This window comes from Theobroma cacao, chromosome 5 (assembly GCF_053813885.1).
Source record: "Theobroma cacao isolate CCN51 chromosome 5, ASM5381388v1, whole genome shotgun sequence".
Classification (NCBI taxonomy): domain Eukaryota; kingdom Viridiplantae; phylum Streptophyta; class Magnoliopsida; order Malvales; family Malvaceae; genus Theobroma; species Theobroma cacao.
This window is the reverse complement of record NC_142643.1, coordinates 40,306,889-40,320,340: the sequence shown is the minus strand read 5'-3', so window position 1 is coordinate 40,320,340 and position 13,452 is coordinate 40,306,889. Positions and strand designations below refer to the sequence as shown.

The window sequence follows — 13,452 nt, the reverse complement described above, 5'->3', positions numbered from 1 at the left end:
CGAGGAAAAGACTTGAAAAGGAGATGATGAATATGAAGCGTAGGCATGAGGATGAGCTAGAAGAAGTGAAGAAAGAAACTGCAAGAAAGGTACGGGTGGCTTTGAAAGAGCGAGATGAGTGGCAAAGCAAGTTTGAGGAAGTGAGCGTGGCAAATTCTTCTCTGTTAGCCCGAATACAAGAACTCCAAAGTGCCAACAACGCTTTGCAGCACGAGGTACAAAGGAAAGAACAAACCATCCAAGAGTTGAAAAATGACTGCGACATGTTGGAAACTGCCATGGAGGGCTATAAGGCACAGTATGAAGCAATAAGGCAAGAATATTTCCAAATGAGGGAAAGAAACAATTCATGCACACAAAGCCTTCAAAGGAAAGAAGCTGAAATGCAATGGATACTGAGACAGATGAGAGAAGTGGCATTTAGAGCTCGAGTAATGGCAGACAAGACCGAAGAACTCAGGCGAGAGATCCTTCCCAAGGATGAATTGAGTGAGCGGTTGATCAGTCACCTCAAGATGGTTAGGGACCAATATGACAAAGTCGGTTTTTCTTTTTGATAGTTATATATGGTTTTAGACAATGATGTAATTGGATATTTAAGTTTTATGGATGCGGATTTTCTTATGGTAAATGTTGGATGGCCAATATTTTTCCTATTCCAATACATTTCATTTGCATCATAATGCATGATTCAGATAAAAATAATAAATAATAATGCACTCAATATAAAATTCTAACTTATTCCTTGAACTAATAGAACAAAATTCCAGAAAAACAAATTCTCCACAGATATAATACAAGAGCCCGTTCTAAGATCATGGGGGACGAGCATTCAGAGAGGATGGATAAGATTGAGAAGAAGCAAGAAGAAATCATGGGTCAGTTATCAAAAATTTTGGAGTTAATATCTACAGATAAAGGAAAGAAAGCGGCAGGGAGTTCTGGTACACCAGAAGACGTTCAACAGACAGAAACCAATACAGACCCCGTGTATCCACCAGGATTTACACCTCCACCTGCGAGGAATGCTTCTATTCCCATGCCATCCATGGGTCAATATCCATTTTTTGGGATGCCAATAGGACCACCACCGACTTATGCTCAACAAAGGCCAATTGGAGGGGCAAGTCCTTCAGATCCCATCTCTGTGCCTGATTTGGATGATCCAAAGGAACAAGAGAAGCTCAAATGTGGATCCGTTGAATCGAAAGATAATCCTGATACTCATCAAAAATTTGACCTTTTTGAGGAAAGACTGCGCATGGTAGAAGGAATGGGAATGTATTGTTCTATGGATGCAATTGAGCTTTGTCTGGTTCCAGATGTGGTTATACCCCCAAAGTTCAAAGTTCCAGACTTTGAGAAGTATGATGGAACCAAGTGCCCGGTCACACATATCACCATGTATTGTAGAAGAATGGCCGCATATGCTCATGATGACAAACTCTTAATACATTGCTTCCAAGATAGCCTTACTGGTGCTGCAGCAAAATGGTACGTCCAACTGGACCGCAATCGAATCCACACGTGGAAAGACCTTGCTCGGGCGTTTGTAGCTCAGTATAAGCACGTTACAGATATGGCTCCGGATCGCCTTTCTTTACAAAACATGGAGAAGAAAACCACTGAAAGCTTCAAAGAATACGCTCAAAGATGGAGGAATGTGGCCTCTCAAGTTCAGCCACCATTGACTGAGAAAGAAACCACTGTAATGTTTGTCAACACCTTGCGAGCCCCTTACTATGAAAGATTGGTTGGTAGTGCCACAAAGAACTTTGCTGATATGGTGATTTCGGGAGAAATGATAGAAACTGCCATTAAGCAAGGGAAGATAGAAGGAGGTGATATGGCAAACACCAGGAAAGGGGGAACTTTCAAGAGGAAAGAAGGAGAAGCCCAAGCCGTTACTTCAGGACAACACCAAGGAGGAACATACAACCCTTACCAGCCATACCTACCATACCCCTATTATCCAGCTGTGCACAACACTTCACAAAGCCCATACCCATACCCGCCTATGCTAAATGCCTTCCCTAACTAGTACCCATATAATCCCATCCAACGGACACCTTACCCACCTGCTTCCACACCTGTTACAGCTTCAACCACACAACAAACAACACCTTCAAACAACCATACTACCGGTGAATCAAGAGGATGGCGAAACAAGCAAGAGAAAGTGCAGTTTGACCCTATCCCAATCCCTTATGCTGAACTCTTCACTCAGTTGGTTGCAAACCATCTAGTAGCTCCCTTATACATAGAGCCATTAAAACCTCCATTCCCAAGATGGTATGACACTTCCGCCCATTGTGATTATCATTATGGAATCGAAGGTCACTCGATTGAGAATTGCACGACATTCAAGCATAAGGTGCAAGGGTTGATCAAGGCAGGAATCCTGAACTTTGAAAAAAAGACAGAACAGAATGTTAACAACAACCCACTGCCAAATCATGCTGGGGCGGGGGTAAATGCGATCGAAAGGGAGGTGTATGTCAAAAGGAACATTCGGGAAGTGGAAACCTCTATGGAGAAAGTATTTGAAGCCTTGGTAAAAGTCGATATGCTCGAGGTGTGGCCTGAATGTCCCAATGTGAATGATTCACGAGACATCCAAAGACTATGTTGCTTGTACCACAAAGGATGTGTGGGGCATTCAATCCAGGATTGTAGTTCTTTTCGGAAAGAAGTGCAAAGAATGATGGACGAATCAAAGATCGAGTTTTATACGGAAGCTTCAGAATCAGCAGTAAACATGATATCCAAGGAGTCCACTCACCCAATGAAGATAAAACCTTTGACCATTTTCTACGAACCAAAAGGAGAGTTTGTGGAGGACAAAAACCGTGCCAAGATGATCATCGAAGTCCCTAAACCCTTCTCCTACAAAGACAACAAAGCTGTCCCATGGAACTACAACTGCAATGTACAAGTGTCAGAAGCGAAGAAATGGATAGCTGAATCTCAAGATGATGCTGCCAATATAACTGGCATTGGAGGGATTACCCGCAGCGGACGCTGCTATTCACCGGAAGCATTCGAGAATCTCAAGAATGAGAAGGGAAAGGAAAAAGAGCAAAGTCCTAGAGGAGAAGAGGTATAACCTCCGGAATCGACAGATGGTTCAAAAAGATCGGTGACAGAAAAAGAAGCTGCAGAGTTCCTCAAGTTCATCAAACATAGTGAGTACAATGTAGTCGAGCAATTGAACCGGTTGCCCGCTCGTATTTCACTACTATCTTTGCTCCTCAGCTCAGAACCACATAGGAACTCTCTGATGAAGATTCTGAACCAAGCATATGTGGATCATGATATCTCAGTTGAAAATTTGGACTACATTGTTGGGAACATTTCAGTGGGTAACATAATATCCTTCAGCGACGAAGAAATCCCCTCTGGAGGTAGAGGAAATTACAAAGCCTTGCACATCACTACCAAGTGTAAAGGTTGTACCGTCGCAAAGGTACTGCTTGACAACGGATCGTCCTTAAATGTGATGCCCATGAGGACCTTGGCCCGTTTACCCATCAACATGTCCTACATGCGAAAGAGTCAGATGATCGTAAGAGCTTTCGATGGAACAAGGAGAGAAGTAGTAGGGGACATTGAGATACCGGTAGAAATTGGCCCATGTACCTTTACCATTGAATTCCAGGTTATGGATATTGCTCCTTCATACAATTATTTGTTAGGAAGACCTTGGATACACATGGCTGGGGCCATACCTTCATCTCTTCATCAGAAGGTCAAGTTCATCGTGGAAGGGAAGATTGTCTGTGTTAACGGGGAAGAGGACTTACTCATAAGCAAGCCAGCAGATACGCCTTACGTGGAAGCGGCGGAAGAAGTGCCTGAATGTTCCTTTCGATCCTTCGAGTTTGTTAACACCACGTATGTGGGAGAAAGAACCACACCGCCTATTCCGAGGCTTTCCAAAACCACCAAGATGGTTGTCAGTCAGATATTAGGAAAAGGATACCGAGCAGGGGCAGGATTGGGAAAAGAACTGCAAGGTATTAGAAGTCCCATACGCACTACCAAAAATGAAGAAAGGTTTGGCCTGGGGTACAAGCCAACTAAGAAGGAAAGAGAAGAAATGATAGCCGAAAGAAGAAAAGAAAGGTTGGCTCGCTTTAAGGGGCATGAGTTGGAAATCCGAGGAATGACATATCCTCATCTTTACAAGACATTCCGATCTGGAGGTTGCATCTTTCCTGAATCACGCACCGTTGAGAACCAAGAATCAGTGTCAGCTCTAGGAGGGACTTTTTCTGATTTATCAATATGTGCAACGGAGGAAGGTGAAGAACAGCCAAGAAATGCGGATGAGATTCCTACTACATACCTTGGGCCGCCAAATCTAAAGCTGAGCAACTGGACCACCATGAGTTTACCAGTCACTTGTGATTCAATTTCAAAGTAATGCAAACTAAACATCCATGCTTATGCCCAAAAGCATTGGAATTTTATGTATCGGGCTTTTTATCATTTATCATTTTAATAAATTGACATGCGTAGTGCATTTCTCATATCTCCTCTCATAATTAATCATTTCCATTAGTGTCGTTTCATCCTTTTATTTTAACTATTTACCTATACAATAGTTCTACATATTTCAATTCCCTTTACCTTCCAGGATTCCAAATAATGAATGCAAAGATGATAATGACAGTGGTTTTGAAGTTGATTTTGAAAAAGGTACAGGTGTCAGTGAACTTGACAGTACAGAAAACGTGGAGGATTATGATTTAACTCCGGACTTGTTAAGGCTAGTAGAACAGGAGGGGAGACAAATTGTCCCACATCAAGAGATACTTGAAACAATTAATTTGGGAGATGAAGAAAATAAGAAAGAAGTTAGAATTGGTGTGACGTTGGTGTCAATGGAAAAAGAAAAACTAATAAAGCTACTTCATGAATATGTAGATGTGTTTGCATGGTCTTATCAAGATATGCCAGGACTCAACACAGACATTGTAGCCCATAAACTGCCTTTGAAACCTGAATGCAAACCGATTAAGCAAAAGTTGAGAAGAATGAAACCTGAAATGTTGTTGAAAATTAAAGAAGAAGTGAAAAAGCAGTTCGATGCAGGATTCTTGGAAGTAGCCAAGTACCCTGAATGGGTTGCAAATATTGTCCCAGTTCCTAAGAAAGACGGGAAGGTGAGAATGTGTGTGGATTATCGAGACCTGAATAGAGCTAGCCCAAAAGATAATTTTCCTCTTCCCCACATTGACACCCTTGTTGACAATACTGCCCGCCACTCCATGTTTTCCTTTATGGATGGCTTTTCAGGGTATAACCAAATTAAGATGGCACCAGAGGATAGAGAGAAAACTACCTTCATAACTATGTGGGGAACCTTTTGTTATAAGGTAATGCCATTTGGTTTGAAGAATGCCGGGGCAACTTATCAGCGAGCTATGGTGACTCTCTTCCATGATATGATGCACAAAGAGGTTGAGGTGTATGTGGATGATATGATTGTAAAAGCTCGCAAAACAGAGGACCATGCGACTAATCTTGAAAGATTATTTAAGAGGTTACGAAAATTTCAGCTCAGATTAAATCCGGCAAAGTGCACTTTTGGAGTCACTTCGGGAAAACTACTGGGTTTCATAGTCAGTGAAAGAGGAATAGAAGTTGACCCAGATAAGGTTCAAGCAATCCGTGATTTGCCTCTTCCCAAGACGCAAAAAGAAGTTAGAGGATTTTTGGGGAGATTAAATTATATAGCCCGGTTCATATCACAACTCACACTCAAATGTGACCCGATCTTCAAACTCCTTCGCAAACACAATCCGGGGGCGTGGAATGAGGAGTGCCAAGTTGCTTTTAACAAAGTTAAAGAATATTTGTTGAGTCCGCCAGTATTGGCACCACCTGTGGTCGGGAGACCCCTCCTCTTATACTTAACGGTAAATGAAGGATCCATGGGATGTGTGTTAGGGCAACATGATGAAACTGGTAAGAAAGAAAGGGCAGTTTACTACTTGAGCAAGAAGTTCACTGAATACGAGTCCAAGTATTCCTCGTTGGAAAATATGTGTTGTGCTTTAGCATGGACGGCGCATCGACTCAGGCAGTACATGCTATATCATACCACTTGGCTCATTGCAAAGTTAGACCCAATTAAATACATCTTCGAGAAACCTTCCTTATCAGGTAGAGTGGCAAGATGGCAAGTGTTATTGTCTGAATATGATATTGTATATGTGTCCCAGAAAGCTATCAAAGGAAGTGCAATCGCAGATTTTCTTGCAGAAAGGGTGGAAGAAGATTATGAACCAATGGAGTTTGAGTTTCCAGATGAGGACTTGATGTCAATATGTCAAACAAGTGGGGAGGAATCAGAGAAAGAGAATTGGAAGATGTTTTTCGACGGAGCTTCGAATGCCTTGGGGCATGGCATAGGGGTCGTGTTAGTATCACCAGAAGGAGATCATTATCCCGTTATAGCTAAACTCAACTTCTATTGCACCAATAATGTAGCTGAATATGAAGCTTGTGTCATGGGCATTCAAGCAGCAATCGAGAGGAAAATTCACATTTTGGAAGTGTATGGGGACTCTGCTTTGGTTATTTATCAGTTGCGAGGAGAATGGGAGACACGTGACTCAAAGTTAGTTCGGTATCACAAGTATGTATCAAAGCTGATTGAAAATTTTGATGAAATTTGCTTCAATCATTTGCCCCGAGAGGAGAACCAAATGGCTGATGCATTAGCCACGCTGGCGGCAATGTTCAAAGTTGGTACCAATGTCAAGATTCAACCCATCATGATTAATCTTCGAGAGTGTCCCGCGCACTGCTCTAGTGTAGAAGAAGAAATAGACGGGAAACCGTGGTATCATGATATTGTGCACTATCTCAAATTTCAGCAGTACCCGGATCAAAGCTCAGAAAATGATAAGAAAACCATTAGAAGGTTGGCAATGAATTTCTTCTTGGATGGGAACATCCTATACAAGAGAAGTAGAGATCAAACACTTTTGAGATGCGTGGATTCAACCGAAGCTCGGAGAATAGTCGAAGAAGTTCACGAAGGAGTTTGTGGAGCACATGCAAGTGGACATAAGTTGGCAAGACAGGTCATGAGGGCAAGGTATTACTGGCTCACGTTGGAAAAGGATTGTATAGACCTCGCTCGAAAGTGTCACAAGTGTCAGATATATGCGGACAGAATCCACACCCCTGCTAATTCACTGCATGTATTGACATCACCATGGCCATTCTCAATGTGGGGCATGGATGTGATTGGGTTGATAACTCCGAAGGCATCAAATGGGCATCGATTTATTCTGGTGGCAATTGACTACTTCACTAAGTGGGTAGAAGCATCATCTTATGCCAATGTGACCCAGAAAGTGGTATGTAAGTTCGTCCAAAAAGAAATAATATGCCGCTATGGTCTCCCAGAAAGGATCATCACGGATAACGCTAGTAACCTCAATGGTTCGATGATGAAAGAGGTTTGTGCCAAGTTCAGGATCAAGCATCACAATTCAACACCTTATCGCCCAAAGATGAATGGAGCAGTGGAAGCAGCCAACAAGAACATCAAAAGGATAATTGAAAAGATGACAGATATATACAAAGATTGGCATGAGAAGTTACCTTTTGCTTTGCATGCTTATCGCACAACAGTCCGAACTTCCACGGGAGCTACACCGTTCTCTTTGGTATATGGGATGGAAGCAGTTTTGCCAATTGAAGTGGAAATCCCTTCCCTTCGGGTCCTTAAAGAAGTACAGTTGGAAGAAGCCGAATGGGTTAATGCTCGTTATGAGCAATTGAATCTCATAGAAGAAAAAAGGTTGACAGCACTTTGCCATGGGCAGTTATATCAAAAGAGAATGATGAGGGCATATGACAAGAAGGCACACTCTCGACAGTTCCGAGAAGGAGAATTAGTATTGAAAAGAATTCTCCCGAACCAGCATGATCCTCGCGGGAAATGGACGCCGAATTGGGAAGGACCATTCGTGGTGAAGAAAGCTTTTTCAGGAGGAGCACTAATTTTGGCGGAGATGGATGGAAGGGAGTTTTCCAACCCGGTAAATGCCGATGCTGTCAAGAAATATTTTGCATAAAAAAAAAAAAAAAAAAGAGAAAAAAGAGAAAGAAAATTTTCAAGTTGAAAACCTGAAAAGGCAGCTTGAATTTGGGAGATGTTGTTTAGGGCGAAAACCTGAAAGGGCGGTCTAGACACGAAAAGGTCCAAATACTACAAAAGCTTAACACAGAAAGGGTGAAGCTCATGATCCGAGATGTTCATGCAAAAGGCAAGGGAGCTGACAAATGTGCCTATTTCGGGATAAAATTTTGAGACTACTGTTAATATCTATCGAAACAGTCATTAAGAAATGACTATATCCCGTTTGTATTAATCAATTTTCCCTTGTTCCTTGTCATTATACTTGATTGTAGAAACTTCACTTTTTTTTTTTAATGAAAAATAGCCTTTCACTCCCAACAATGCCCTCATTTCCATTCTGCCAAAAGAGGAGATATGAGTACATTGCATTGCATTTGTCATAAAATTGGAATGATACTTAATAAAGAGCATGATAAAGTAAGAAATGTTTGCAATATTTTGAAAAAAGGATTGTAATTGACAGGGAATGAAATGGAGTCTAAGAAGAGAAAGAAAAGAATGGAATTAGCAATACAATGGAGCACAGTAAAAATGTGAAGAGTGATTGGACTATGCATATGATAGAAGAAGAAAACAGTTATGAGCAATGAATTGAGGAAGACGAGAGATCAGAAATGTGATCGATTCATCCCCCATTGATCAAAGAAAAAGCTCTAAAAACACCAAAAAAGAAACTAATGAAGATGAATTGACATGTTCAAAATTTTAAAACAATTGAAAAATAGGGAAATTTATCTCTAAAATCATAGGAATTTCAGATGAGGAATTGGTTATTTTTCACCATTTCGGAAAAATGAAAAAGTTTCATTGCCTCAGTTTTGAGGAGTTCATATAAAAGTTTCGTTGCCTCAGTTTTGAGGAGTTCATATTAAGGTTTCAGTGCCTCAGTTTGGAGAGGTTCATTTTAAAAGTTTCGTTGCCTCATTTTTGGGGAGTTCATTTTTAAAGTTTCGTTGCCTCAGCTTTGAGGAGCTCACTTTTAAAAATTTTCATTGCCTCAGTTTTGAGGAGTTCATCTTAAAAGTCTTGTGACCTCAGTTTTAAGGAATTTATTAAAAATATATATATATATGAATATAAATATAATAATGATAATAATAAATATATATATATATAATAAAATTTGATAAGAGAATTAAAGAATTTAGTCAAAAACAGTGTCTACGTCTTTGCACTATTTCGAATTTTCGAAAAGCTCAAAGAGGGGCAGCTGTAGACACTAGATTAAAAAGACAATGAACAAAAAATGATGGAAAGAAAGGGAGAGAGGTACGACTGGCAGGGTGCGGACGCACCCTGCCAGGCACCTCTCTCACCTGCCAGACGCGAAAAATTCGCGTCTGGCAGGTTAGTGGAACTTGCCCCTGGGTGCCCAGGGACAAGGCAGTAGTGGAGCACCCCCTCCAAAGCCCAGAAATCGGGTATAAATGGGAGGGGGAGAACCTGCAGCAGTGTGGGGGGGGGAGCTTTAAAAACAGTGGAGAGCAACCAAGGAGCAGAAAAATAGAAGAGGAATGAGAGCTGGGCAGAAAAATAGAGAAGAGAGGGAGAGGTGTTCTGCTGCCGGCGCAAGAAGAAGGAGCATCGAATGGAGGAAGAGAGAGAGGAGCGGCGGCTGGCGCTGCACCAGAGAGAGAGGAGCGGCGGCTGGCGCGGCACCAGAGAGAAAGGGAGCAGCAGCAGTGAAAAATTCGGCAAAGAGGAAACGTTGGAGTTTTAGAGAGAAAAAGGAGTTCGACGACTTTTGAGAGAGTAGGAAAAGCTGAGTAAAGGGGAAGGGAGAAAGCTTTATTCTTAGGATAGTAAAGCTCAAAACGGTGCCGTTTTTAAGAGGAGTAAAATCACTCCTTTGATTTTCCAACCGTGCTATTGGAAAGAGGGACTCCGGTAGATTGCAACAAACCACTTGGGTTATCTTCTAAGCCCAAACAAGGTAAAATTTAAACCTCTTTCTTGCAATTTATTGTGTTTTCAATTTATTGAGCTTAATCTATTATTTAATGATATGCAACAAGGCTCAACAATCATGGTATAGTGCTTTGGAATTTTCAAATTATATTTTAGGATTAGGAAAATTAGTGTGAACAAAGATGCAAAGATGAGAATAATAGTATGATTTTTCTTTAAAGTAATTAGCTAACTAAAACAAATAATAAAAAATATTATGTCAAGTATTAAAAATGGAAGAATCAGATAGATAATTATAATAAGATAGGTAAGAGAATCAACCTTAGAGAATTAACTCCTAAAAAATATCATGACATTAAGGACAAGTAAACAACACCGATGATGGGATGATCGGTTGGGACGTGAGAAGTCGCAATCCCGGGCCAATTTTCTCTAGGTTCGGAATCCGAATCAAGGTTCCACCAGCACGATGGGAGAGCCTCGATTTCAAGATCCCGAAATTTTTATATATGTAAATTTAACTCTACAAAAATCATATTAAAAAATATAATAAATAAATAATAATAAATAAAATAAAAAAATAATAATGATTCAAATGTATATATATATATATAAATTGTATGAAAAGGTAATATCCATGGCATTAAATAAATAGACAAGTAGTATAAATTATCAACAAGAAAATTCCAAAACAATAAATATTTTCAAAGTTAAACATTAAATATCTAGTGATATAAATTATGGATTAATAAAATGTTATATAAAAGAAATAAAATAGAAAGTAAAAAATGGAATTAAACATAGATGTAAAACTTTAGGTATTAGGTTTGAATAAAAGATTGCTTACAAAAATAATAATAATAATATAATAATCAAAATATAAAAAAATATAAAAATAACAAATAATATAAAAATACGACAATAAAGAATAGTAAAAAATAATAAAATTTTTGTCCACTAAAATAACATGGAACCATAAATAATTTATAAACGGGAAATACAAGAGAAACTTAGAATAAAAAATGTAAAGTATAAAACAAAATAATAATTAGAAATATAAAAAGAAACTATGATAATAAAGAATAAAATAAAATAAAAATAATAATTAAATAATAAAAATGATAAAAAAATAATAAAAATAACAATAAAATAGATAATTGTATTATCATAGCATATATATTGCATCATGCATATCATTGCATATAAATATTTCTGTTTTCGAGTTTAAGCCCCGATGATGGGATCTTTCGGGAATCCCGCGAAGGCGGGAATTTCTCGAAAAGTTCTTTAGGTGAAAAGATGTCCTCGGGTCCCACCAGTATGATGGGAGGGCTCGAGAACCATCTTTAATAAAAGGCTTTTGCCCGAATTGGGTTCATTATGCACAAAAATATTATTTTAAAAAGAAAACGTACGATGACCCCGATGACGGGAATTATTCGTCGAATTTGCGAAGGCGAGTTTCTCGGATAATTCCTTAGGTGAGAGAATATCCCGAGTCCCACCAGTATGATGGGCGGATTCGGAAAATATCCTCGATAAAAGGTTATTTGTCCGGCATTTTTATCTCACGCCATGCATTTCATCTCGCCACCCATTTGCGCTCCATTTTAGGTTAAATAGGAGATAAAATAAAAATAATAATTAAGGAAATCTAGTGAAATTAAAAGCCCCATAGGATAATCTAAAAATGGTACCGTTCATGGAACGGGCGTCCGAGGGGTGCTAATCCTTCCCCGGGCGTAACCGTACTCCCGAACCTAGATCCAGAAAGTTGTAGACCGGTTTAAGGTTCTTTTCGGTGGGCTTAAAACTAATTTAAGTTTGCATCGATTAGAATCGAGTCAATGGGTGGCCAATCACACCTATTAAAAAAAAAAGATTGGTGGCGACTCCTAGTTTAAATTTTTTTTTTAGTGAGTTTTCACAGTTCACGTCTAGCGGTCGGGAACCCGGACCCGCACGTTACGACAAGTGATATAACAAGTAGAAAATTTTGACATTTCAGTGAGTAAGTGGTGTCATGTGACACCACTTGTCATAATATAGGTCCGCCCTAAGTATACGCACGGACTCATTTCTAGTTTACTAATTAATAGGTTTGCTTTAAGCATTAAGATAATTGAGAAGAAGATATAGAAAATTTAAGAAATTAAGTGCAACTATATGCTTTTTCCCTCCTAATATAAATCAGATATCTGAAGTTTGCTTATGTAAAAAAAATGAAAACAGTGTTCAATTTATTTATTACTCTCAAAAACACTTGTTAAACGGGATGGATAAGAAAAACAATAATATTAGGGCAAGGGTGTACATGTACGAATGAATTTATGTATATTTGAAATTACACCCTATTTTTACGGTATAAAATTTTGATGAATTCCTTCCGTTCCATTATAATTAAATTATTTTATTTTAAATATATTTCTTTATTTAAATTATATTTTCATAAATATTAAATAATAAATTCTTTTACATATATATATATACACAAACGCGCATGTGACTTTTCTAATAGGACGCTAAGGTAGACAAACATTATATGAAAATAACAGTTCGGAGTAGTTGGATAGCACATATCCTAGTTAAGTGGAGCTCCTTTCTTTGAGATATTTGCCAATAACTTCTGCCATTATCTTCAAAGGCTGGGTAGTCACCTGAGAAGCAATTTCTTCAAGCTTGTCATCAATTTCATACTCTACTGACGACCTGACAATAGATGATTCGGCATCTTTCTCAAGTATTTGCAAACGAATTCGATAAAGATCAAACCCAACTTCTTTGAATCCTCCTTCAATAATTTCTGTTTCCTTCAAGCGTATCTCGTCATCAATTTTTGTAAACCTTTCCTTCATATAACTAGGTCCAGGAGTTCCTAAAAGGATTTCAATATCATGATATAATTACTGATTCAGTCATAGATCTTAGGGGAAAAAAAAACCCAAAAATTATAGCCTGCAATTGCATATATATAGTAATATGGTTCTGACTAATTAAACTATGAACATATGCTCAAACTTGACTCAATTTTAATTAAAAATTAACTTTTGAATTGTGATTGGGAAAGCATGCATATATCTTAGATTTACATGCTTTACCTGGAGGGAATGTGACCTTCACAATAGTTCCAACGCTTCCATCACCTTGGACAACTTCTACCTCGCCGATAACATCTCGTAGCAGTTCATTAACGAGCTTTCCGAGTTGGAGACCGCGGTAGAACTCCCATATCACAGCTGCCGGAACCTCTACCAGGGTATCTTCTGATATATAGCCGTGCATGTTTTTTCTCCTAACACCCTGCTGCTTTAAATTCTTTTCACAAGTTTCTACTGCACGCTTATAAATTTGTTGCTTACGGTGATTTGCAACAATTCGCT

At 39.0% G+C, this 13,452-nt stretch overlaps 1 protein-coding gene across 1 annotated transcript; it reads right to left on the bottom strand.

The window, feature by feature from the left end:
- Positions 1–12,496: 12,496 nt before the first annotated feature.
- On the bottom strand, positions 12,497–13,452 carry LOC18599535 (norbelladine synthase-like). Its single transcript, XM_007029548.3, has 2 exons — positions 13,171–13,452; positions 12,497–12,947 (listed from the first exon to the last, which is right to left on the bottom strand). The coding sequence occupies exons 1-2, from the start codon at positions 13,352–13,354 to the stop codon at positions 12,658–12,660; spliced, it is 474 nt and encodes a 157-aa protein (XP_007029610.3). The 5' UTR covers positions 13,355–13,452; the 3' UTR covers positions 12,497–12,657.

What these genes read in the sequence shown, in the direction of transcription:
- LOC18599535 (XM_007029548.3), bottom strand. Translation starts at nt 13,354, where the DNA reads ATGCACGGCTATATATCAGAAGATACCCTGGTAGAGGTTCCGGCAGCT. An exon ending in GAAGGTCACATTCCCTCCAG is followed by an intron (nt 12,948 to 13,170) that starts GTAAAGCATGTA and finishes AAATCCTTTTAG; the next exon opens with GAACTCCTGGACCTAGTTAT.